The 24,609-nt window shown below is 48.4% G+C and overlaps 1 protein-coding gene across 4 annotated transcripts; it reads left to right on the forward strand.

Annotated features, from left to right (window-relative positions):
* Positions 1 to 3,118: 3,118 nt before the first annotated feature.
* On the forward strand, positions 3,119 to 21,057 carry CCDC120 (coiled-coil domain containing 120). Of its 4 annotated transcripts, XM_044431583.1 has the most exons (10): positions 3,119 to 3,194; positions 9,086 to 9,229; positions 9,409 to 9,542; positions 10,603 to 10,716; positions 10,844 to 11,066; positions 13,697 to 13,753; positions 15,053 to 15,296; positions 16,693 to 16,797; positions 18,189 to 18,884; positions 19,509 to 21,057. In XM_044431583.1, the coding sequence occupies exons 2-10, from the start codon at positions 9,181 to 9,183 to the stop codon at positions 19,597 to 19,599; spliced, it is 1,713 nt and encodes a 570-aa protein (XP_044287518.1). In that variant the 5' UTR covers positions 3,119 to 3,194; positions 9,086 to 9,180; the 3' UTR covers positions 19,600 to 21,057. The 4 variants fall into 4 exon arrangements, with proteins under 4 accessions (XP_044287518.1, XP_044287516.1, XP_044287517.1 ...); XM_044431581.1 differs by lacking the exon at positions 19,509 to 21,057 and having other exon boundaries at positions 15,098 to 15,296; positions 18,189 to 19,447; XM_044431582.1 differs by lacking the exon at positions 19,509 to 21,057 and having other exon boundaries at positions 9,409 to 9,491; positions 18,189 to 19,447.
* The last annotated feature ends 3,552 nt before the right edge of the window (positions 21,058 to 24,609 follow it).

Here is a 24,609-nt window from a genome sequence, read left to right on the forward strand (position 1 = left end):
AAGGTGGCTGCATTCATGCGGGAACAAACGGGGTCTGTGAGCTTTAAGGTGAACCCGTTTTTTCTGGCATAAGCTTTGACAGAAGTAAGCTTCTGAGGAAGAGACCGTATACAATGGATGGTCATCCCAGTAGGATGTGTTCTGCTGCTGCTTTTCTTTCTTTTTCCTTTTCTTTGCTACAGCAGAATAACCCAGTTACCCCTTTGAAGGTGCAGGTGATAAAAGAGTGTGTTTACATGTAGAAAGACACCCATGTTTAAGAATATGTTTGCCTTTGTTTGTACAATTGTTGAGCTTTTACCATAAAAGGATCTCTTCCTGCCATCCCAGCCAATTGTGCAGTTGGTGATAAAGGGCATAAAATTTCCCATGTCAGGTCAGTGAGTGTCTTGCATATTAAACAATTCAGCATTGTTGTTTATTTATTTAAATAACATGTTATTATTCAGCATGTTATTTATACATACCAATGTGTATATTCTGATCATATATTTAGAAAGGGGAAATGGCAGGGGGGATTTAGCACTGGGAAGGAATATGTAGCATGAGGGGCAGAAATCTCTTCAGTGTGTAGATTGTTACAAAAATTTCAAATATTCTTAATGCCACCTTGCCTCCCGCTTTTAACATAAATCATTTGTCCCAAAGCCACAGGATCAAAGAGGGCGCAGGGTCTGCATCAAGGGGGCCTGGTGACTTTCTATTCCTAGGGTACGATATGATGAGTGTGGTGCTGGAAAACCAAGCTGCTGGTTTGGGCTCAGTGCTGTGGTATCCAACCATTTAGAAGTTTTCTTCAAAGCCTGGTCTACAGCTACAGCAGAAAGAGGTGGCGGGATCCTAAAATGGAAAAAACAGACGGTATCACTTTAGGATAGCATAACTGAATGTTTTCTGAAGTGTAAAACACCCTCCTCCTGTAAGTAGCACAACAAATGTGGGGAGAGGACTAGATAGAAACTTTTGACCTGTTTGCTGCTATTATTCCTGCAAAAAAATAGAAATGCAAGAATGCATTTAGATAAGCACTTTTGCATCCTGACATTGTTGCACAGGGATTTTCTGCCTTATTTTCTTGCATTTGTAGACCAAACCCATGCTACTCAGATACAAAATGGCAGGGCTGTACCACTTCAGTCTGCAGTGGGGAAGGGACTCTTTTTCAATGCACGTCAAAAAGGCCTACACCCCATATAGGACACTCCCGCATCAGCACAACCCTCTCCTCTAGGTAGCTCTTTATGTGGGAGAGCAGACAAAATATGCCTCCTACCTCCAGCCTGAAATGGTCCCAGTCCACAAACTTGCCACCTCAATCTGTCACTTCCTGTTGCATATACGTGGCATAGTTCTTCCCTCTAAAGTCATGAAATAAGAGCTACGAACATGGGTGATAGTGATGTGCTAAGCTGTTCGACTGGGGGATTTTCTAAAAGACTATTCTCAGTGCAACTGTTGCATTCCCATTTCTGAGTATCACCCGAGTATGCCAGGAAGCTGGTGTGTGAACCAGATGCTTGAACTCGATGTGTGTTGGAATAAACAAACAGGGAGGCGCAGCCTTCGGTCTTTGTCTCCATGCAGCTGGAGGTTATGTGTGTTCCTGAGTTTGGGTGTGTGCGTGCGTTTGGGAGCAAGGATTAGCATGCTGCTTTGTGAGGGGCTTCTAGGCTGACGCGTCTGCATTTCGTCACATGCCTGTGATGACAGCGTGTGTTATTTCTCTGCCTATCCATGGGTGGCTAGATGTGTTTACGCGCCCATTTTTGCTGGAAGATTGCCTTGCGTGTGCCCAGATTTTTGAGCTTGCTGCATATGTTAATAGGGTGTGTGCCCCTTCCCCGTGGATGCGATGGAACTGCTGCTGGCCCCTTCTGGAGGACGAGAAGATGAGCTTTAGCTAGGGAGCGGAAGGAAGGAACTATTTGTTCTCAAAACTCTGTCGGGCACTTTCAGATGAGGTTTTTCTGCTGTGATTGCCCTGGAATCCTAGGGAGATGTCCACTCATCCTGCGGCTGTTTTTGCACCACTTCCATCTTTTTCTTACAGTTAAGTAAGAAAAGATGGAATGGTTGCACTGTGTCCTCAAAAGTAGAACACGTGATGCAAGAATCAGCAGTGTGGCAGAGCTGGATCTGGTGGCCAATGTTCTACAGCTCAGGGTCGTCCTCCCCACGAATTACCAGAGATTAGCAGGTGACGTGGGTACCTGCAGCAGAAGCAAACTCCACTTCATTCCCTTAGTCACACTGGTGCTACATTTGAAGTGATTCGAGAAGGCAAAACTGCACATGCCCAGATGCACACATTTTTAGTCAGGGCCGCAGCATAATGTTGGGGTGCATTTTTGGCAGGAATTGAGATGCAGTTGTAGAGCATGGATAGGTGCAGAGCTTGGTGAGGGGAGAACAGCAATACGAGTTCTGAACTTCACAGTACTGAGCTCTGCTCCAGAGTCATTTGTGGCCACAGCATCTGGAATTATGTTCCCTCTCACATGAGCACTTTTCATTTTTAGCTGCATGCTAAAGATGTGTCTTTTTATGCACACCTTCCCTTAGTAGTGTAGCCTATCATGTTATGCACGTGTAGGTATGATAGTTTCTGTGTTTTTAATTTTTAATGATTTGTATACACCACTATGAAATCAGTAGATCTAAGTGGGATATAAATACTGGTGAGCAAATAAATATGGAACTAAAACAGCTAGTCGATTAATGCTCCACTCCCATGTAAGACCATTCAGTCTATGGTTTAAATTCTCTGGCTGTACCAACAGGAATAGTAAACGCTAGAGCATTTCTGAGTGATAAGAAAAATCAGAGAAAGCACATGAACATGAGCATGCGAAGAGTTCCTCCTCATCGTAGCTTTCCCTCACCTTCCTGAGATGACTGAAGAGGGGATTCCTCGTCCAAGAGTGCAGGCCTGAACCCCAAAGCTAAATTACGTCCTTTTGTAAATCCAGAATCCAGCACAACGGTGCGCGTGCATTTGGCAGGCCAGGCGAGGGTTAAAGGCGTGGCCCCTCCCCGCTTCTCGCTTTTTGCTCCGGAGGTTGATTCGCCGCCTCCTTCGCAGCTCACTTTGGTTTTGCCCAGTAGGGGAGCTGGGCGGTTTCGGGAGCGGGGCTCCTTGCGGTTCCCGACCCTCAGTCGGGGCGGTGGATCTCAGATTAAATTAAAGGCGGAGGGTGAGTGGCTTATCTTTTTTTTTTTTTTTTTTTGAGGAGGGGGGCTAAGTTGCACTTTTGGATCCGGCGAGGTGGCGGGTGTGTGCATGGGAAAGCTGCGGTCGCCAAAGTTTGAGCAAGTTTGCAGAAGCTCCCTTGAACTGCCCCTTTGTAAGGCCAGCTGGTGGGCGCGCAGATCTGCTTCTGAAGAAAGTCGAAATGATAACGAGAAATCCTCCGATCTCTTTCCGTCGAAGGAGAAGCTCCTCCCGAGCGAGTAGCCAGCCTTTTCGCTCTGCTTTGTTTCCTGGTATTGGAGCCGCACGGCGGACGGCTTGGTCAGTCAGGGGGTCGCGGGGAGGCTGGTCTTCGGTCTCCCGTGAGCTTCCAATCCGGAGTCGCCCCCCCCGCCTGGTTCCTGGGGTGGGGTGGGGGTCAGGCCGCCTCCTCAGCGCACGGGTAGCTTTGCGCGCCCGGCTGAAACCCCAGTATGTTGCGGGTGCGCGTGCAAACTTTGGAGGGAGGGGGCGGTTCAGCTGCAGGTTGCAGAGGCAAAAAGTACCAAGAGAGGCTTGGCGGGGAGGAGGAGCGGCCGTGTTTCTAGGGAAAATGTGGTTTCGATTTCCTAAGAGAGTTTGTGGGCTAGAATTGGAGTTCTCTGCCCCGGGCTCCTGCGTGTGCGGGTGCACCTTGGATTGCAAGGTGAGTCGCTCCACTTGTTCTGTTCTTACAACATCCAACAGACAAATACTTTTTAAAGGAAGCTTACCGAATATTTCAGTCTGTTCTTTTATAGTGGAATTTCTCACAATTAGGGGTGTGTGAGAGAGAGAAATATCAGGAGGGAAGACACTCAAACGCTACTATGAGTGTTTGTTATCTTGTATTCATACTTAAAAAGAGGCTGGAATTAATCCCAGATGCCTCCTTTCTGAGGCATTTAAAACATAATGCTGGTGCCACTTGTATTCCACACCTTCACTGAATTAACTTCATTTGTGAATTTTATATACAGCTGGATCATGCAGTGGCCTAAGAAACTGAGCTATGTGTTGAGAACTCCCCAGCTTGAATCTTGACCCTGCCACAAATTTGGTTAGTGGCTTTAGGCCAGCTGCCCTCTCTTGTCTTTAAATTCCCATCTGCAATATAGAGAGGATGCTGGTGATTCCTACCTTGCAGGGCTGTCCTAAAACAGGGGTGGGTAACCTGCAACCCTCTGTTGGCTGGCTGGGGCTGATGCAAGTGATAGTCTCACCTATCTGGAGAGAACTTGGTTGTCTACTTCTAGGCTAGGGTGCTGGGATAGGCTTGGGGAGATCTGAGTTTGAATGCTCCTCAGCCTTGAAGCTCACAAGGTGACCTTGGTCCATGTTGGCAGCTTAGCCTACCTCTCAGGATTGTGAGGATAACCAAATCAGGGAAGTGCCGTGCATGCTGCTCAGAACTCCTTTAAGGGTGGGGTTCTCCTAAAAAAAAGGTAAGCAGTCTGGATGGTGGGGGGTAGGGTGGAGTCTCTGATCAGTAGTGAAAACATTTGGGAAGTTCTGCATTGTCCCTTTTGCCACAACAAAATATTGAACTTGGGCTACCAAGCTGAGAACACCTGGGTTTGATTTTCAAGCTTGTGAGTCGGGCCTGGGCACCTGAGACAGGAGAAAGACTAAAACTGTGTGGCACATGTGGTGCTGGGGCCTAAGCCTGCCCTGAGGCAGGAGGTGCTGGGGCCCAAGGCTGCCCTGGGAGCTCTTTCTTTTAGCTTGACAGCTCCTGCCTCAAATCACACGTAAGGAAGCTGATGGCGGGTTCTAGGTAGCGTGTCCATGTCCGTGAATGCTCAGGGGTGCTGTCTCTGCATACTGCTGCTTGTGCTCAGGGCTGCACCTCCCAAGTGTTGAAAAGGAGCCCCTGGGTGAGCCTGTACTCAAGCCGAGCCCTGTCTTGGAAGCCAGAGATCGTGTGCTCAAGACGTGGAGAGATCATCCCAAGTTGAAAATTAATAGCTTCAGAGAGGCAGGGCAGTGGGTGGAAGGGCAGCATGAAATTGCTACCTTGCTGACTCTGGGAGGATGTGTTCTGTCCTGCCCAGCTTGACTCTTGTCTGGGGATTAGGTGAACCTTTGCTTTGGGCTGCCAGCTGAGATGACGTGACCAGGTATTGCAAGGATTTCCGGAGAAGGGCTCCACCTGTTGAACTTTGTCTCTGCATTGCAAGCTCAGCTCATAAAATATGCTCTTCTCTCTCTCTCTCTGTCTGCCCTCCCGTTCAGATGCTTACCTTGTCGCATCTCTCCAAGTCTCGGTCTTCAGTTGCTTCTGGCAAGAATGAGTTGGGGATAAAGATACTTTGGATCCTGGCAGGCTTCTGTTCAAATCTCAGCTTCCCCTGCCCCCATAGAAGGGAAACAGTCACAGCTCATGTTTTTAGGGGGAAATGTTTGTGGAGAAATTGGACCAGCAGGAGCTATCCGGCCACCTGAGTTGAGAAAAACGAACAAAGGACAACCTGGTGCAGGTGGCTCCTTTGTGCGCACATCATTCAAACACATGAGCTGGTAGGTAGCCCCATGGGCACTGAAGAAGCCCAGGCTGTCGCCACTCACACTGAATGCCACTTGCCCTTAGCAAAGTGAGAATTGGGGCTCTCCCAGGGTCATCTTCAGAAATGAGAAGACGGGACAGGTGCCTGAATAGACCGAATAGTTCTGGGGCCTGCTCCCTGTTTGTCCTTAGAAGGATCTGGGAGGCTGCTGTGTATGGAGTGAGGCCCTTGATCCATCTGGCTCAGTAGTGGCTCTCCCAGCTTGCACACAGGCATTTTGCTGCCCTTCCCAGAGACTTCAGGGACTGAACTCAGGGCATTTTGCATGCACAGCCCTCTGCTCCCCTCTCTAGTTAATGGTCCCTTGTGAAAAGGCCACCAAGTCCTGAATCTGGAGGTAAACTAGGCTGTGACCTGAACATCAGCCAGCCCTCTTTGCCCTGGGCCCCATGGCACATGGCAGAGTAACCTGTGCAAAGTAGTTAGATAGGTGGAGATTGATTTTCTTTGTGTAATGTATTCTCAGTTCTGGTTTCCCAGGCACAGGTTGTTGTTGGCAAGTGTGCATGTTTTTACGGAGAGGCCTAAATGGCAGCTTTGCTTTCTGTCCTGCGTCTCAGTGGCCACCTTGCTTATCCACTCCCTGAGAACAGGCAGCCAGCGGTGGCTGGGAGGGGTACAGAGGGAGGTGTTGACACTGAACAGTCATGGAAAAGGAATTGGCTGGAGGGGAGGGGAGAGGGAAGAGAGATTGCCAGTGGCAGAGATGCAATCGGGATTGCCTGTCCGTCTGCTTCTGCTCCTGTCTTGTTCTGCAGGGGTGTAGCAGGATTGATCTGCTCGTGGACATGTGGAAGCAACAATTGTGCGTGTGCAGGTGTTAGCTGTCTGGACTCACATTTGGCCATGCCCTGTGTGGGGGTGTGTGTATGAAAAGTATTAGATGTGTGTCAAAAGGGAAATGAATCTTTGGTACCAAGATGGCAGCTTTTGCGCTGCAACACTCAAGAACAGGCAGGGGAAGCTTCCTGCAGCTGTTCTACCTGGCATGGGCATTGTTCCTGATGTGATTCATACAGGTCTCTGTGGTGGCTGGGATCCATTATGTAACCGAGAGAATCCGTTACATAGCTAGACTCCCAGCTAGGCTTAGCCTTGATCTGGTCTCACAGGGAAACAGCTGTGGGCTTTGGCCTCAGCCCAAAAATAGAGAGCTGGCCAGCCGCTTCACTGCCCCCAGACTTCCCATCTGGGGGATGAGGGCAGGGGAGGGAAAGTTGGGTGTGGGTGGACTTGGGAGGGTGCTGGCCTTGAGCCAGCCTCAGGTGTAGGGGAGAAGCAACTGGGTATTCTTAAACACAGGTATGTTTTATCTTTTTTTCCCCAGTTGCTCAGAAGAGCTGGGGCTGTTTACTTACCAGGACAACCCTAAATTACTTCAATCAACATAATATATGCAAATGGTTGTATAAATTGGGAATGCTTCAAACTATACATAATAGGCAAGCCCAATGCTTTATTTGTTAAAAAAAAAAAAAAAAGGTGCTGGAACTCAGGTCGCCGCCAGCAGTAAGCACTCAGCGCGCAACCACACACACCAATCCCAAGCCAAGCACCGGGCAGCACGGACACAAAAGCAGCCCGCAGGCACTATGTTAATGATGTTTGCTGCTGACCTGCTAGCCGACAGGTGATTCAAAATCACTTCATAAAATCCATTGGAAAAAAAGGTGCCGGAATGCCATTCCGGTGCGTTCTGTGACAAAAAAAGCCCTGGGTAAGCCTAACTACTGAGAAGGAAGTTGAAACAAATAAAATGTAATTGCTGCTTGCCCTGCCTCCCTGTTCTTGGGAGTGAGCATTCTTGGGCTTACTAGGTGCATGTGCCAATGGATGTTTGCTCTGCAGCTCTCATCATCAGTTGACACCCTTTGGCTGGAGCTGCTGGGAGTTGTAGTCTGCAAGATCTGGAGGGACCTGGGATGGGAAAGGCTGGACTAGACCCCGGGTTGGCGGGTTGGCGGGTTAACGATGAGGGGTACTCCAGCAGTTACTGGCTTACCTCATGCACCAGCCAAAGCTAGCCAGAAAGCTAATGCTTTAGAAGGGTGCCCCACAAAGGCCTGTCCAGAAGGTTTGCTGGTCCTGCACACGTCAGCGCTCCCAGCCTGTTGAAGCTGAACCCCGTAGGTGCCAGGAGTCTCCATTCCCAGCCTCCTGTTGACTTGGCAGCCTGGGAACCCCACATCCAGCAGGCCCCCTACCTTTTTCATTCTCTCCTTGTGCTTGAGTGCAAGCAGATTATGGGTAGGCACTGGAATGGCAATGGCAGTGAGGGGAAAGAGAGGCTGAGATTACCTTTCACCTGGTAGCATGCGAGGGATGGGATGGGGGTCTGCAGCCTCTCCTGGTTGCCCCCAAGGCAGGAGGCTTGATCATCCTTCAGCCCAAAAGCCAAATTCCATTTTGGAGAAGTGTGTGTGTGGGGGGGCGGTCAGAGTACCAGTATCTTGTAGCTTACAACTCTTAACTGCCAGTAATTAAGCTTTAGGAGAGGAATTTCAGCCTTTGAGTGCAGGGAAAAGCTGCACACATGGCAGGGGACCACCAAAAGGTGGGGAAGAGGCCAAAGAAAGTGGGCATGGCTGGGAGGGAGGAATTCCCCCCACTCCCCATGCCTGAAGTTCTGCATCACCTCCCTTGACAAGGATCTGTAGCTGCAATTACTAACCTTTCAAGATCATGGGAAGATTGCATGTTCTCAGCAGGGAACAATTTCCCCCCACCCATGATCTTTTGTTGAAAAAATTCACCTTTAGCTGGAGGTGTTGGTGCCACAAATTTGGCAGGTCCGGCATCCCTTGGGCAAAAGATCAGGCTCTCTTTAGCTTTGCTGCCAGATCTCCCCTCCAAATGCCATGCACAGACTTTGCAATGCTCCATGTGGCATGGAGATGCCCAGCAATGTTGGCTGTAGCCTTGCCAGCTTCTGGTATCACCATTCAGCCATGCTGAGGAAAAAAAGAATCCTCCTTGGTAGTTTAAACTCTTGGGTCTAGAGGAGGAAACAGTCCAGAGAAAGAATGTGGGCATCTGGCCCTCCTCTGGGCCCAGTTTGCCTAACCTTATGCAGATTCTCCCCATGACCTCTTGGTTCGGCAGCCGGCCCACCCTCCTTGGGACGGCAGCTGCCTTTGGTTTGCGGTGTCTCTTCGGCCCCTGCCTTTCTGCTTGTGGTAATGCATGCCCTCTGTAGAGTTCAAGCAGGTCTCCTTTTTTTCTGCAGCATCATGTCCTCTGCAGATGCTCACCAGCCTGTGTCTGCAGGAGCCACCCCCTTCTTACCTGTCTCTTTGTCTCCCTGTGACAGTAGCCAACTGAGGTCCCCTGTCTGGGAGTTCCTGATGGGTCTTTGATCAAAGTAATTACCCTCTGACGCAGGAGACAAACCGATCTCTCCCAGACATGGAGGTGAAGGGGCAGCTGATGAACTCAACCAGCTACAGCTCTTCAGGTAACTTCCTTTCTTCCATTGTATACTGACTCCTTGTCCCACAACCGGTTTCTTCTTCCCACCAGTCCAGTGCCTTTCCCCACTGCTTACCTTCCTTTCCTGTCTCTGCATCCAGTGACTGTTGAATTGATGACTTGCAGCCTCCAGTGATCCTTAACCCTCCGTTCTTTCTTCTGCAGAGGCCTTGCAGCGGGATGTCTGTCCCCGAATTCGGCTGGAACGTGTGCAAGAACTCCTAGAGAAGCAGCGGTCACTTCAGCAGGTGCTCAGCCTACGTCTTAAGGAGTTACGCCGGGTCTGTCTGCAAGAAGCAGTGAGTATTCATTGCAGGCACAGGCTGGAGCTCAGGCAGGCTGCTGCCAGGACAAACTGGTGCGGTGAAGTGCTGTGGGGACACTTCAAGCCAGGGGTGGGCAGACTCTGCACTGGCTGGACCTGTTTTTGTAGAACCCCAAGATCCACCATCTGGAGACTGGTCCAAAGGAGCTCTGCACTCTGAAGAATTCTGAGCTCAGAATTGGATGGAACTCACAATCCTTCCTCATCAAAACAAAGCAAGCTCCCAAACCCTTCCACACAAAAAATCACTCCTGCTTCTCCCATGCTTTCTTCACTTGAGGTGGTTATTTAGGAGCCAGGAGTCCTTGCCAATCTACTGCAGGTCTTTCTGTAGCTCCTTATTTACCTTTTGGCCACCCTGGATGTAAATGGTTGTTATGGAATCTATAAAGTTGCCTGCCATCTTTCAGAACACAGAATCTGAATTTTAAACAGGCAAGTTGCTAATATGTGATTAAGTAAAGAACAAAGCCTGACAAGGACTGAATAGGCAATTAAAAAGTGAAGCTGGGATTGGCTTGGAAGCAGTGTAGGTCTTCATCCTGCACTGAAATACAGTTAAGAAAAGGAATTGAGGAGCTTTCTTAGGTAGACCCTTCCATCATGTAAGTAGCTTCTGCCACTAAAGAGGCCCCACTCTGTGCTTTGCTATACTGTACTTTTTGGAAATAAGTTTGAAGCACATAGCAGAAAGAGGAATGTATGGTGCGGTGGGTCCATTTCAGGGAGGTTTTTACAAGTTGCAAACCAACAACCTGTTAACCAAAATGAAACAAAAACCCAAGTAACACAGCAAATAGGTTGCATTCAGTACATTGAATCTAAAACAACAGTATATCTGAATGAAGCACGAACCTGTTATCTAGTATATATTAATACATAGCAGCTTGAATTCAGCCAGGACCCTCACTGCAGAACACATTTTATGCAAACTTGGAGCAGGATACTCAGACACACCTATTTTCAGTTCTGGATTCCTCACCCCGCCCCAGCAGTACTGATGAATGCAGCTTTCCTCCCCTCCCCTATACCAGGAGCTGACAGGAAAATTGCCACCAGAGTATCCACTGGAACCAGGAGAAAGACCCCAGCCTGTGCGGAGGAGGCCAGCGATTGCCTGCCGAATTTCCACTGCCCTAATGAATGAGGTGGGTGACAAGCTGTGTGCGAGAGGGAGGGGGGAGAGGGGGAGCTGGTGGGGGGAGCACTCATAAGAGGAGGAGACAGCTTGAGAACTTTAGGGGTGATCCTCACAGGGCTTCTGACCTATTCCAGGAAGCACCTTCCCTGGAGGAGCTGACGTGTGAGTTGGCACTACAGCAGCAGATGGCAGAGGCTGCCCGGCGTCTTGCCATTGCCCCTGACCTAACTGCAGAGCAGCGCCGACGCCGAAAGCAAGTCCAGACGGATGCTGCTCAGCGCCTTCGGGAGCTCGAGGTGCAGGTCTTGGAGTGCCGGCTGCGGCTGGGCAAAGGGCCCCTGCAGAGGGGTGGCCATGGTGAGTTAGGACGCCCTGCTTCCCTCTGTGAGTTCTCGGCACCCCTAACGCTTCACTCCTTCAGCAATGCTTCTCCTTTTGCAGTCTCTGTTGATCCCCTGGGATTATTCGTTTCAAAACTCGGCTTCATCCTCCACCCAACACAGGCAGTACTGGGAAGGGACTGCCATTCCTCGGGGAGCCAGTAGGAGTGGAGAAGGCGTAGCCACCGGCCAAGAGTTCCAGTGTCTGGGGAAATCTGGCAGGGAGGGGTGCATTCCAGTGGTGGGTAACAACAAAGCCACATGTGGGTGGGGCTGGATGCTCTTTGCTCATCCTCCCCTTTTGTTATTCCTCTCTCCTCCCTTTGTAAATTGTTCTGCCCTTCTCTCCTTTCCCCTGCTTTCCTCTCTCTTTCATGCTTCCCACCCCATCCCTCTCTCCCCCTCATCCTGCCTTTTTCTCATAGGCCTTGCCCCACAGGCTGCAATCTCTGTCTCCTCTCTCTTTCTCAGCAGGCCGCTTGATCACGGGCCTGGAGCTTGTATCTTGGGTTGGGCCACCAGGCCAGGTGAGGGAGTCTGTTGGTGTACCACCCTGTCCAGCAGACTCTCCACGGAAGGTCTCATGAGTGATGCTGCAGTTCACTCAGGCTGTTTGTTTTGGAGGATGTCAGCATTCATGCTGAGAGCACCTTGTCTGGGATGGCTTGGTCTCCATGACAGTAGCAGGGTGTTCCCTAGCCATGTTTTTTCTGCTAGCCATTGGGCTGGTGAGTTGAAGGTGGGGGACTTCAATTCAACCCCTTTGTCATGGCCAGATCATCACTTACTGAGGTTTGGATTGATGGTGGCTTTTCCCCTCTGCAAAGATATGGATCCTATTAAGATGGTCTGCCCCAAGAGGATATTGAATTCAGGTGGTTTTCAGAGGGCTGTAGGGAGGGTTTCTAGTGTATATGGCTGGTGGTCCTATTGAAACATTGGTCATTCTCTGGAATGCACAGATGACCTGGGCATCTTCTCTGGCATAGAGCTTGTATGGCTCTGAGAGGTGGGAGTGATGGAACAAAATAAGAGATGGTCGCTCTGTTTCTATGTTTCTATCAAGGATAGTCTAGACATGCACATGGTAGGCATGTCATAAGTGGAACTGGCTAGAGCTGGGCATCAGACTGGATGGCCAGGGAGGCCCCTTGTTGACTCACTCTGTTTTTATGTTTCTATGTCTGAGTGCCATTGGAGAATAGATGTAATCAAGTCCTGATACCTAACTGTAATCAGGGGCAGTAAAGAGGCAACCTCTCACTCTCCATTTAGTCTTCCATTTGCTGCACAGCAGAGCTCTTCAGGGTCATTCAGACCTAAAACAGCAAGGACACCATAGACCCATCCTAGGCCCGCTGTAACAGTTTCTGTATGGCCTGATGTGCCTGATCCTGCCTCATCTTGGCAGCTAAGCAGGGTCAGGTCTGGTTGAAATCTGGATGGGTGACTTAAGGTTGTAAACTGCCCAGAGAGGTTCGGCTATGGGTGGTATAGAAATGTAAATGTAATGAAAATACTTGCTAGGTACTTCCAGGGTAATATTTCTTGCCTTTGCTGCAACTAACTCCAGCATCATAGAGGTCATATCAGATGGAGGTTCGTGAAGTGTGGTCTGGTCTGGTTTTCTTGGATGAATTTGTTGGTATAGCTCAAAGATGTTGACAAGGAGCATGGGAATTATAGAGGAAGCAAGGGAGGCTCAGAGGGTAGTGGTGAAGAGGAGGGCCTTCTTAGTGGTGGGCCCCAGGTACGGAATGATTACAGCCCACCTGGAACTGGTAGTGTCATATCTTCAGGTTAAGAATTCCTCCTGTTTTCCAGTTTTTAGTAGCATATATTGCCTGCCTTAACAGGTCTAGTTTTTATTGAAATGGTTTTAGCTCTTCAAAGTGTTTTAAATTTTATATATTGTATTTTTGAATTGTATTTGTATTTTATTATTATATTTGCATTTTATTTTCTATTTTATTATTGTACTTGTTTTATGAATTGCTGTGAAGTATCCAGAGAGTGGCTATTGCGGGGGTACAGAAAGGAAATAAATGGTAATAATAGGCTTCCATGTTTATTTTAAAGCCTTATTGCAGTGGGATTTGGATCAGTGCAGATTTGGAACATGTTGACAGAGCTCACTGGAAGGAATACCCACACCCCGCAGTCCTGGGACTCCCCCTCCCCTAAGTGAATTATCCATTATTCTTTCCGTCTTGTTGGGTGAGACCTTAGAGGAGCTAATAGTTTCTCCTATTCAAGCTATACTAAACAAGTGGCAAAAAATGTACCCTGCACTCCCACCAATCAGGATGATGATGATGATCATCATCATCACTTATATCCTGCCTTTTTTCCTCCCGTGAGAAACTCAAGACAGGTTGCACAGTCCTCTCCATTTTATCCTTGCAACAACAACCCTGTAAGGTAGGTTAGGTTTAGAGAGACTGGCCCAAAGTCACCCAGTCAGCTTCATGGCTGAGTCAGGACAAGAATCTAAATCTTCCACGTCTAGCACTGTAAGCACTATGCCACACTGGCTTTCCAGTGATTATCACATACCAGTTTCTCATCTGTCCCTCCTTTATTCTTTCTCCTTCCTTCCAAAAAAAGAAGAAGCTTTTCATTCAGAGAGCAGCTCCCTCTCCGAATCAGCCAGCCATGAAAATGGTAAGTGTGGTCCATGGCCCTTGGATTTCTTCCCCAGATCAAAGAAGGGGGGTTAGTGGTGTTAAATAATAGTGAATGGGAACAAGCTTTAAAAAAAGCCTTTATCTAAAGAGGGGGTCTTTGGCCTTTAATTTGTAATGTATACAGAGAGAGGAGGTAAGACACTATGTATATCTCAGAGCCAATTGTTTGCTAGCCAATAGTGAAAATGCTCCATATGTGTGTTGGTTTTGGACCATGGAGTCTCCATTAATGCCTGATCTGAGGGGTAAATATGGTGCAGGTTTGAGAATAAGGATGGATCCAAGGTTGTCATTCTGCCAGTGGAACAAAGTCTCTTCTTTCATTCCTCCTGTCAGTCCCCTGCACATCCCCCAGATGTGTGCGGGGGCTGCATGGAGCGGGGAAGAGGACTTGGAAGTCACATTCCACCACTTTTATACTGGAAAGACAGTATACAATTGAACCCTGTATCTATGAATGAATTGACATTCAGCCCTGATCTGGGGCCAGGGTACTTGGCTTCCATGATGGACAAGATTCCAAGGACAGGAAGGATCTAATGCAGAAGGTGAGAAGTGGGAAGTGGGCAATAGTCTTGAGTTTTCTGGTGTCAAAGTTGCTGTCACAGATCAAGGAAGCCACTCCAGATGGAAGGGGACACTTCCATAATGGAATACTCTCCCTCACAATAAATTACATTTTAAAAGTAGCATGTTTGGCAGAAGGTCAGCATTATAACTCTTTCTCCCTTGCATTAGGTGTGTGTGTATGCTACACATGGAAGTTTTACCAAGAGCAAGTTGTGTGTCTAAAGCAGGAGTGGGCAACTGTGGCCTACTGGAAGGCTTTGGTCTTCAACTCTCATCAGACCTAACTGGTGTAGCCAGGGCTTTTTTTGTCATAGAATGCACCGGAATGGCATTCCGGCACCTTTTTTTCCAATGGATTTTACAAGGTGATTTTGAATTGCCTGTTGGCATAGCAGGTCTGCAGCAAACATCATGAACGTAGTGCCTGCGGGCGGCTTTTGTGTCCGCGCCACCCGGCTTGGGACGCTGCTCGGCTTGGGATTGGTGTGTGTGGTCGCGCGCTGAGTGCTTACTGCTGGCGGTGACATGAGTTCCGGCACCTTTTTTTTTTTTTTTGAAAGCACTGGGTGTAGCCAAAGGTGAAGGATGATGGAAGTTGTAGGCCAAAAGACAGGGAGGGCCAGAGGTTGCCCATTCCAAGAAAAAGTCTAAATTTGGAGAACTGTTGGACTATCTGTTCTTATTTTTTGTGTTTTTGCCGAGGCAGGGGTTTGTGGCTGCTTCTATCCTATGCATTGTGCTCTGTCCTTAGACGACCCACACAGCTTCCATCCTTCCAAAGTCTCCAACCATCAGGGGACTTTCTCTGAGCGACCTTCACCCCCTAAGGCCCGCGATCACCTCCGGGCCATCTCCAGCAGCCCCGACCGTCGGCCAGGATGGCGCCTTTTGCAGCCAGATCTATACAGTGATACAAAAGACCGTAGGAACTCTGTGGCCAGCCCTACCAGGTGAGCAGGAGACATCGGGGAGCTCGGCCTCCTTCCTCACCTTAGTGTGTGTGCGAATGTGTCCATTTGCTAAGCACGAATGTGTCCATTTGCTAAGTGGAGATGAGGAAAAAAGTTAGCTGCTGACATTCAGAGAGGTCCTTGCAAGGATACAGGCCTGGTTGATACATGGTAGCAAAGAAGGTTGGTAGAGTGGATGTACCACTTGAAGCTGGAAGTAAATGAGCCCCTTTTAGTATGTTTCATTTACCTGATGTTTTGTAAACTGCTTTGGGAACTTTTTGGCTGATGAGTGGGTTGGAAATACTTCATTTGGGAAAAAAAGAACCTTTTTTTCTTTTTTTCAAGCTTATTCACAATAAAAACAACAACTCTCCATCCATAGAAAAGTGGTGACAAAATAGAGTAAGCTGGCCAAAATCTTGAATGCAAATGTGTTCTAGCTCCAAGGGGCATTATTTTTCGCTCTTTTTAACGCTGAGCAGTGTCCAAAAATGTAATACCAACCTGGCAGTCTGAAACTGTACAATCTGCCTCAGGGCTTTATTGTCTCATATGTAAGCCAAGTTGAGGGAATAACAGCTAATTTTCCTTAGTTGCTTTGAGGGAAAAGAGGAAACTCTGCCTGGGGGCATCTCATCTTGTTGGCCACTGTGTGAATGGAAGGGTTTACTGCGTGGAGTTTTTCTCTGGTCCAGTAGAGCTCCTCTTACGTTCTTCTGTGGGAACACTATTGCTAGAAATGACCATGAAGGGGCACCTGCCAGCCAGCAGAGATCTCCTTCTTATTAACGAGAAGCTGCTCGGTGATGGCAACTCTTAACGATGGCTCCCTTCTTCCTAGCAAAATAAGAAAGACAGTGACCAGCTCTTGAAGCCTCCGTAGCCATCTGTGTCTGTAGAGCAGCCCTGGTCAACATGGTGCCTTCAAGAGGCTGTTGGTCTTCACCTTCCATTGGTTTTAGGAATGCTGGGAGTTGTAGCTCAAAGCAGCTGGAGGATCTGAGGTTGCTGCAGAGGCATCTTATGGAAGGCCCCCTAAGTGTTCTATGCAAGCAGAGCTGAGCTGCCTACCAATTATAATTCAGCTCCTGTAACTCAAATTCACTTCCGTGGGGCTTCTTCCCAAGGAACATAGAATTCACAATATATGTGCAGGATCTGCTCATTCATTCATTCATTCATTCATTGGTTTTATAGACCATCCATCTACTGGTGCCTTGGGATGGTTTACAAGAAAGCAGCAGATAAAATAGAGTGCAGCATCCAATAGTTCAATATTGTATAAACCACATTAAAACCGATTAAACATTAAAATAATGGGAAAATAAAAAGGTTTTCTCCTGGCGCTGAAAAGAAAAAAAGCACTTTTTCTTACTCCTCTTCTGTTCTACAGTCCAAACCGTACCCTCCCCAGGAGCGTGTCCAGCTTTGAGGGCCGGAGTGTCCCAGCTACGCCAGTGCTAGCCAGAAATGCTTGCAGCGGAAGCCACCAGTTCAGGTAGGAAGGGGCAGCTGTGTGCCCACTGGGTCTCCTCCAGTCAACAGTGGGATGTGAAACTGGGATGGAGGCAGGGTGGGATGACTGTAAAATTGCTGGGCAACATGTAGTCCTCCCAATGTCTCAGCTTGCAACTCCCACCAGTCCTAGGAAGTATAGCCAAGGGTGAGGGATGGGAGTTGCAGGCCAAAACATTTGGAGGGCTGGAAATTGCCCATCCAGCTGTAAAACTGTGTGTGGGGGGGGGGGGGTGGAATCTGTGAGGGAGAAGATTGTGCTAGTGCACAATACTAATGTTTGCAAAATGAAGCAAGGTAGCTTCTTGTACTAGCACTGTGTGCATTTTTCTGGGTTAAAAGAACTTTGTTATCTGTCCAGAGCAAGGAGATGAAGGGAATAATAAAGGTTCCCCCCTTTGTCTTGCCTTTCCTTGGCTTCAGGTGAACATTGGTATCTGTGTGCAGGCAGGGAATTCAAAGAGATGTTTGAGAGTGGCTTGCAGGTGGGGAGAGAGGACGGGTTTGGCTTCCAAAGATCCAGTGAGCTATGGATTGCAGCCACAGGGTCTTTCTTTCCAGCACCTTGCGAATTTCTGATAGCTCAGGCACGTCTTTTCTGTACTTAAATGCTTGCAGTGACCCAGCTCCCCCTCCCACTATGGGGAATTTCTCTTTGAACTCTCTGTTCTGGTCATGCTTTTTGGCCACACTGGACTCCTAAAGCCCAGTCCTATGTGTGTTTAGAAAGGAAAGGGGCTTACAACTCCCAGCATGCCCTAGCCAGCTATGCTATGCTGGTTGGGGCATGCTGGAACTTCCAAGGCCCTTTTTTCTTTAAATGTGCATGGGGTTGTGTCTCAAAGTCACATTGAACAGGTGTACAGAATGTCTTTCTGCCCCAGGGGCAAATTCCATTTGAAATAAGCTTTTGGGGACCATATTGTAGTGATGGTTGGGGCTGAATACCAAAGTGGTGAGGTTAATCCCACCAACCTAAAATTATCAGCATATTGCAGAATAAAGCTCTGAAGAGACATATTTTCAGTGTTCTGAATGCATAAAAGCAGAGAAATGACCAAAGGATCAGTGGTTGGGAGGGAGGGAAGGGGGTGTGACCATCTGGGAAGCCCTGGAGCTCTACATGCAGATACAAGGAATCCAGAGCAGAGACCTCTTCAGAGGGTGACTGAACCTGGATCACTCCAGTTGCTGCACCCCACATCACCCCTCAGAGGTGGCTGACTAAGAGGGAAGTGAGGTGCACAAGACCAGGCAATCACTTGTGCTCCTCTGTGGGTGGGTATTTTAGAGGCACAGGAGTCTTAGGGAATGTAAGTCCTTGTCTCCCACTTTGGAATTACTGACTCCGTCTCTTCTCTCTGTCTTGTTCAGGTCAGAGGCTCCAGGCCTCCAGCCCCGCCAGTGGTCAGGCAGTCACGATTCCCAGCTCGGCCCCCCCAGCCGTGACACGAGTGCCGACCGGGCCTCTCTCTTTGCTGCTCGGACCCGCCGAAGCAACAGCTCGGAGGCCTTGATTGAGCGGGCCCCTTCAGACGAGGCGCCCTTGCCTTCCGGCCCCCCTTTCAAAAGTGCTGAGGCCCTTACCCCTTCCCTCTCAGGCCGGAGCCCCCGCCCGCCCTACAGCGACCTGCTTCTGGACTATTACCTGGAGCGAAGGTGCTGGGGCAGGGGTGAGCACCTGTCCCGCAGGGATGGGCTGCCGCAGCCAGAGTGGGGGCCCTTTCCTGAGAGCCCCCAGCAGCGCCGAGCCCGGCCAGCAGCCCGCACGAAATCCTGCGGCCCGCTCTTGCCCCCCCAGCCCCGGGAGGTCGGTTACGGCCCCCCGTTGCCCCCTCACCGTAACTTCCACAAAGCCCTGGCCCTGGAGGGCCTCAGGGACTGGTACCTGCGAAATGCCGGAGTCAGCCAGCGCGCCGCACCGGAGAGGAGGGGAGCGCTTCTCTCTGTACACCAGCAGATGCGCAGCTACTATGAGCCAGTGCCCTCCAACCCGGAGATGGGCTACTACGGGGGGCCAGGAGGACTGCCCCACTCTGTGAGCTATGCTGGGCAGCCGCTCTATGGCAGGTATGGGGCACGACTCCATCCTTTGCCCAGATAACTGCATGCAGCCCTCCCCTTCGCTTCATGCTAACCCTCTTTCTGCATCCCTCTTTGGTTTTGGCTCCTGTCCCAATTTGGCTGAGTTTGGTTTGCCTCAGCTGTTTCTTTGCTGCCCCTTTTATATCACTTGAAGGATCTTTTGCTTTGTTCCCTCCTTTTCCTGCTAGCTAGGAAAAGGAGGGAATGGAGGGATCGTCGGGTTGGGGAGGGGTATCTTTTTCTTGGTAAGGCATGAAGACCAAATTTGAGGGACTGGGGAAGGGGGCTTGAGGCTGTTGTGGACAAAAACCACCCAGAAAACTCAGAAAGAATGGATGGGGAATATGTGGCCTGCAAGGTGTTGATGGCCTACAACTCCCATCATGCCTCAGCTGAGCTGCATGGGGCTGATGGAAGTCACAGTGCAGCAACTTCTAAAGAGCCACACATCCATGTCTTCTGCTACTTTAAGCTTTTTTCTGCCTGCCTCTTTGTCTAATCCATTTCTTACTCTCTCTCTCTCTCTCTCTCTCTCTCCCCCCCTCTCCCTCTCCCTCCCTCCCTCCCCTGCCTCTCTTTTCCTCCTTTGCTCTGGTATGCCCTGGCCAGACCTTTTGGGGAGCTGCTTTACATGGATGACTCTGCAGGCCCCTACAACTCGGACTCCGCAGAGCGCCAACCCCCTGGGACACTGGTCTGACCCCTGCTTTTTTCCCCCAAGGGGAACTGGAGTTCTTTTTCATTCTATTTTTCTTTCCTCGCTGGTGCCTCTTTTGTGTGGGTAGGGGTTGGGGGTAGGGATTCCCTGCTGGCAGGGTGTGTGCACGTGTGCATGTGTGTGAGAGAGAGGATGGATTGTTGCATGTCACAATGGACACAACTGGGGGGCAGGAATGTGTCCTCAGTTCTTCCTACACATGGTTAGCTCCCCCCCACAAAAATTGCAATATTTGGGACATGTGTTTGCACTGCCTCACCTTCACTCCCTTGTGAAAGGGCTTTACTGCTGCGGGTTGGGCCCTCTTTGGATGCCTGGAGAACCGTGCAACAGGGCCAGCGCTGCCCTGGCTCTTTGGCTTCGGTGTGGCATCGTAAACGCAAAATCCTGGAATGTATAATCAGAGGTGTGTGTATATTTGTGTGTTGTGAAATGTTAAATAGCACAGACCTGCCATCTTGCTAATGAACATCAGTCCTGTGAAAACAAGAGCTGGGAGGTGGGGGGAACCTTGTAGTCCACAGACCTCCTGCTGCCCCAGTACTGAGCAACTTCTGTTTATACCCTAAATCTGTGTTCCCTTCATACTCCAGCATCACTTTTGCCAGGCCCAGAGAAAGGACAGGATGAGGAGAAAATCCACAGGACGTTCTCAGGACCTGGTCACTGGGCATGCCTTATGAGCAAATGTCTCCCTGTTGAGTGAAGCACTCCATGGGTGGTGCACGCCCTAATTTACTGGCTTTGGTGCATTTGAATGCTGACATAAGGGTGGAGGGTCAGGATGTATCGTCTGAAGAGCTAGTCTGTCAGGACTTTTCCACCCTTTACTGTGGAATCCCTGGGCTGTTTCCCCCAGCAGATGGGCCTGAGGGCTTCCCAAGACACTCTGTTTCAGAGGTAGGCACACATGCTTCACGTGGGATGTTGGAGGATGCCGGAGTTCTGCAGAGGGTTCCCACACCAAGCATAATGCATAGAGCTGCCCTTGATACTTATTGCAAGCAGCACAGCCACAAACCTGTTCACACCCTTTCCCCGTTTCCTTATTTTACTCTGTCACTCACCTATCAAGGTGAGCCCTTCCCAAACCCACCCCTGCCTTGTTTAAAACAATAAGTTAGAAAAGTGTGACAGTTTTTCCTCCTCCTCACAATTGCACAACAAGAAATGGTCATTGTTTAAACTCTGCTTTTGACAATTGAGTCCATACGAAAGGGGGCTGGGGGTAAGGTGTGGGGAGGAAGAGGAGGAGGAGAGAGAGAATGCTGCAGACTCTCTTCTCCCTTCCTTCCAGGAAGGAATAAGGGCCATATCAGCGTCACTGTCTTGTGTGTCTTTTTAATATACACTACTGTACAGATTGTATATGGGGGTCTGAATGTAAAACAAAGCACTGTGCATATGAAAAGGTTTCTATAATAAAGATTGTAAAGGTGATGTTTGATAGCTTTGTGACACCGCCAGGGTTGCTGTTGTCAAGGGCCTTCCTGTTCCTGGTGTGAGCTGCAGGTGCAGTGGGTGAAGCAGGGGTGGGGAACATGCGGCCCCAGTACCAAGGGAGGTATGTCCCTGCAGGGGCTGGATGAGGGCTAGGAGTGAAACATGGGCTCGTCACCCAAAGTTGCCTATCCCCTCGCCCAGAGCATCTGACTAGGATTGGAGAGATCCAGGTTCATACCCTCCCACCCAGGGGGTGATTTTGGCCCAACCTAAAATCATCATTCTCCCAGGCATGATACAGACTCTCACATGTCCCTGTTTTAGTGCCAAGCCTGCCTGAGCAGATTACCTGAGACTAGCAGTTGTAGCAATAGACCTGTTATAAGAAGACCCCTCCACTTAATGCTGGATCAGACCAAATGCCAATCTATAAATCCAGTATTCTGTTCTCATAGTGGTCTGCGTTTCTAGGAAGCCCCAAGTGTAATAGGAATACAAGGGTACCCTCCTACTAATGGTCTCTAGCACCTTTCTCAACTCTGTAATAGCCTCAGTAATAATTTCACATAGCATGTTTAAGTGCAGTTGCACCATTATTTATATATGACCATCCCAATGCCAGCAGTTTTAATTAGGTCCCTTTGCTGAAGACACCCAACATGGTGGTTTTCCTTTTTGCAAAAGCCACGTACTTGGCTGACACTTTTACTTAGTTGTCCGCTACCACAACCCCTAAATCCACTTCCATTAATGTTAAGTTAGGCTCTTTTTGCTCCAGTATGCATCATGTTAACACTTGCTTACATTGAACCACTTTTGTCATTTTAATATCCTCTCAATTTGGGGAGATTCTTTTGGAACTTTGCTATTGCTTTTAGTTCTAACCAGCTTGAATAATTTGGTAAGTGCAAGCTTGGTTACCTCACTGCTCCCTCCTAACATCAGATTGATTATGAATAAGTTAAAAAGCATTGGTCCCAACTAATGAGAACTGAGAATTGATTTCTACACTCCTCCCCTTTATAGATCCATCAGAGGATCTCTCATTACATGACTGCTAAGGTTTTCTAGGCTCTTTGGTATAGGGCTTCGGCAAATTCTTTTTGAAAGCCCAAGTCAAAGTGCCATGTCATTGGTGAAGATTTAAAGAAAACTGCAGCAAAACAGGCAGAACAAGACACATCTAAAACACTGACAATAATCACAAGACTTTATTTTAATAAAGAAATGGATGCAGGAATGTAAAAAATATAGACAAAATAAGTTGTAGTGTTGGTTTTGTTTGAAAGGGACAAATTAACTCATGCTCCTTATAGTCTGCCCTATAATTGCACCTCATCTGATTATTCATTGGAGGAACCCAGGCAAACCAAAGCTCTACATGCATTTAAGACAAGCTCATCTTTGATCAGTTTTGAATATACATTTCACTGTGAGGCTTGGTCTCCAAAGCCATTCCATAATATTCAGCATCACCACATTTTAATTACTGTTTTGAACACAAGCGATGTGCATGCCTACACCCCATAAGCCAACCTTACCCCTGTTTAGTTGGAAGTAAGAACTGTGGATTTCAGTATTTATACTTAAGGGAGCCTTTCCAAACAAGGTGCCTTCAGTTGTGTTGGGACTAGCGCTAACTGGCAGATTCTAGGCATTAATAGTCCAATGTGTTTGGTTGGGGAATGACTGACTTAAGGTGACACCCTTGCACAATGCATGCTGCTTGTGAGGACCTTGGATTTCAACAGGAAGAGCTGGTTTTATTATTTTATTTATTTAAAATATTTCTATGCCGTCCTATTCGCAAAAAAGCCTCAGGATGGCTTACAATGTAAAATATAACATAAACAACAAATAAAATTCCCAACCCACATTGGCTGCAATTAAAAACATAGAAAAGACAATATTAAAACTTATTAAAATACCTCTGGAATAAAAAGGTCTTAACCTGGCACCAAAAAACAAATGATGCCACCAGGCAGACCTCTCTGGGGAGTGCATTCCATAGGTGGGGCGCCACCACTGAGAAAGCCCTCCAGGTACTTTGCCTCCTAATATCTTTCATGGAGGGTTCCCGGAGGAGGACCTCTGCTGCCAATCTCAAGGGGCGAGAGGGCAAATATGGAAGAAGGCATTCCTTCAGGTATCCAGGTCTCAAGCTGTTAAGGGCTTTATAGGTAATAACCAGCACCTTGAATTGGGTTCACACATGCATGTTCTGTACTTGATGAGTATAGCATGCCATCGAAGGAAGAATCTTTTAAATCTGAGTGCATTGATTTTCAATTGCTGCCATCCATCAAAGCTTACGAAGTTGAGATTGAAAGTTGGTGATGATCATACCAATAGTGTATTTTGAGTGAAGAGGCACTTCAGAGAAACTCAATGTTTTCAGAAGAAAGTTGCCATTTCCCACAAGAAAAGGTGGCTCAGCTTAGCTATTTTTGTAGCTTTTCTAAAAGCCTAACTTTGTTTTTTAAGGCCTACAGCTCATCATCTTAGAACAACAGGCTTAGAAATGATGCCAGATATTTTCTTATCTGCTGCCAAACCAACTGAGTGGATTGGGTTGGAGCTAAGGAGTGGTAAGCAAATGTTGAAATGAATGTGTGCTTAGCCTGTGGAGCTGTGATCCACCAGGCAGGCCTCAAGAGGTTTACTCAGTGAATTACTCGTATAGGCAATGCAATTGCTCCTATGTTTAGCAACCCTTCCTCTCCAAAAGTGGAGGATAAAAAGAGTGGGGACCCAGCAACATTTACTGAGGCAGAGGGAGGGAAGGGTGGCAGGAAATCTCTTGCCTTTCATGTAAAAGGTGGAGTTGATTCACCTTTTCTGCCTCAGAGAGATGCTCAGATGATGGAATGGCCTCATAGGCCACTTTTGAGCACACTTCATAGGAGAAGAATGAGCTCTCAGTCCCCAAAAACAAAAAGGATTTTAAAAAAAGCAGTAGAAGCCATAACAAACTCAGACAAAACAGCACCCATGGTGTGTGTCCCTGACACATTTTGGGAATGTATCAAGGTCTCCCATGAATGGGTTAGAAGCCAAAAGTTGTCAGGAAGGGTATCACTACCGCCTTTTAACAATGAAAGATTCTCGAAGCAAATCAGGAACCCTAAAAGTGGGTGCAGCAGTGTTGCTTTTGGCTTTCTTTTGCCTCACCTTCCAAAGCCCCCATCTGGGGGAAAATGTTTTATGTTCACTGGGTCATTCAGCTAACATCTTCCCAACCCTGCTCAAAGGTAGTGCTTCTGCAGCTTCCTGGCCTGGCTGCATCTCTCATGAATGGAGCTGTGAATCGGGGGCAGTAGAAGGCTCACTTCAGCACAAAAGCCCCAAGATTTTTTTCTACAAGAGTAGGGTGTCTTATAAGTGACCAACCCACTTCTCCCCTTCCCCATTTATACTCTTGGTATACCTGTGTGTTTGTGTGTGGAGGGGGAGAGTTCATGATATGCCAGGTTGTTGAGAGGATTCCTGAGACAATACAGGTGAAGTGCTCTGAATGCTGCGACGCACTATATCAGTACTCAGTAGCTC

This window comes from Varanus komodoensis, unplaced genomic scaffold, assembly GCF_004798865.1.
Source record: "Varanus komodoensis strain SLA01 unplaced genomic scaffold, ASM479886v1 scaffold22, whole genome shotgun sequence".
Lineage (NCBI taxonomy): Eukaryota > Metazoa > Chordata > Lepidosauria > Squamata > Varanidae > Varanus > Varanus komodoensis.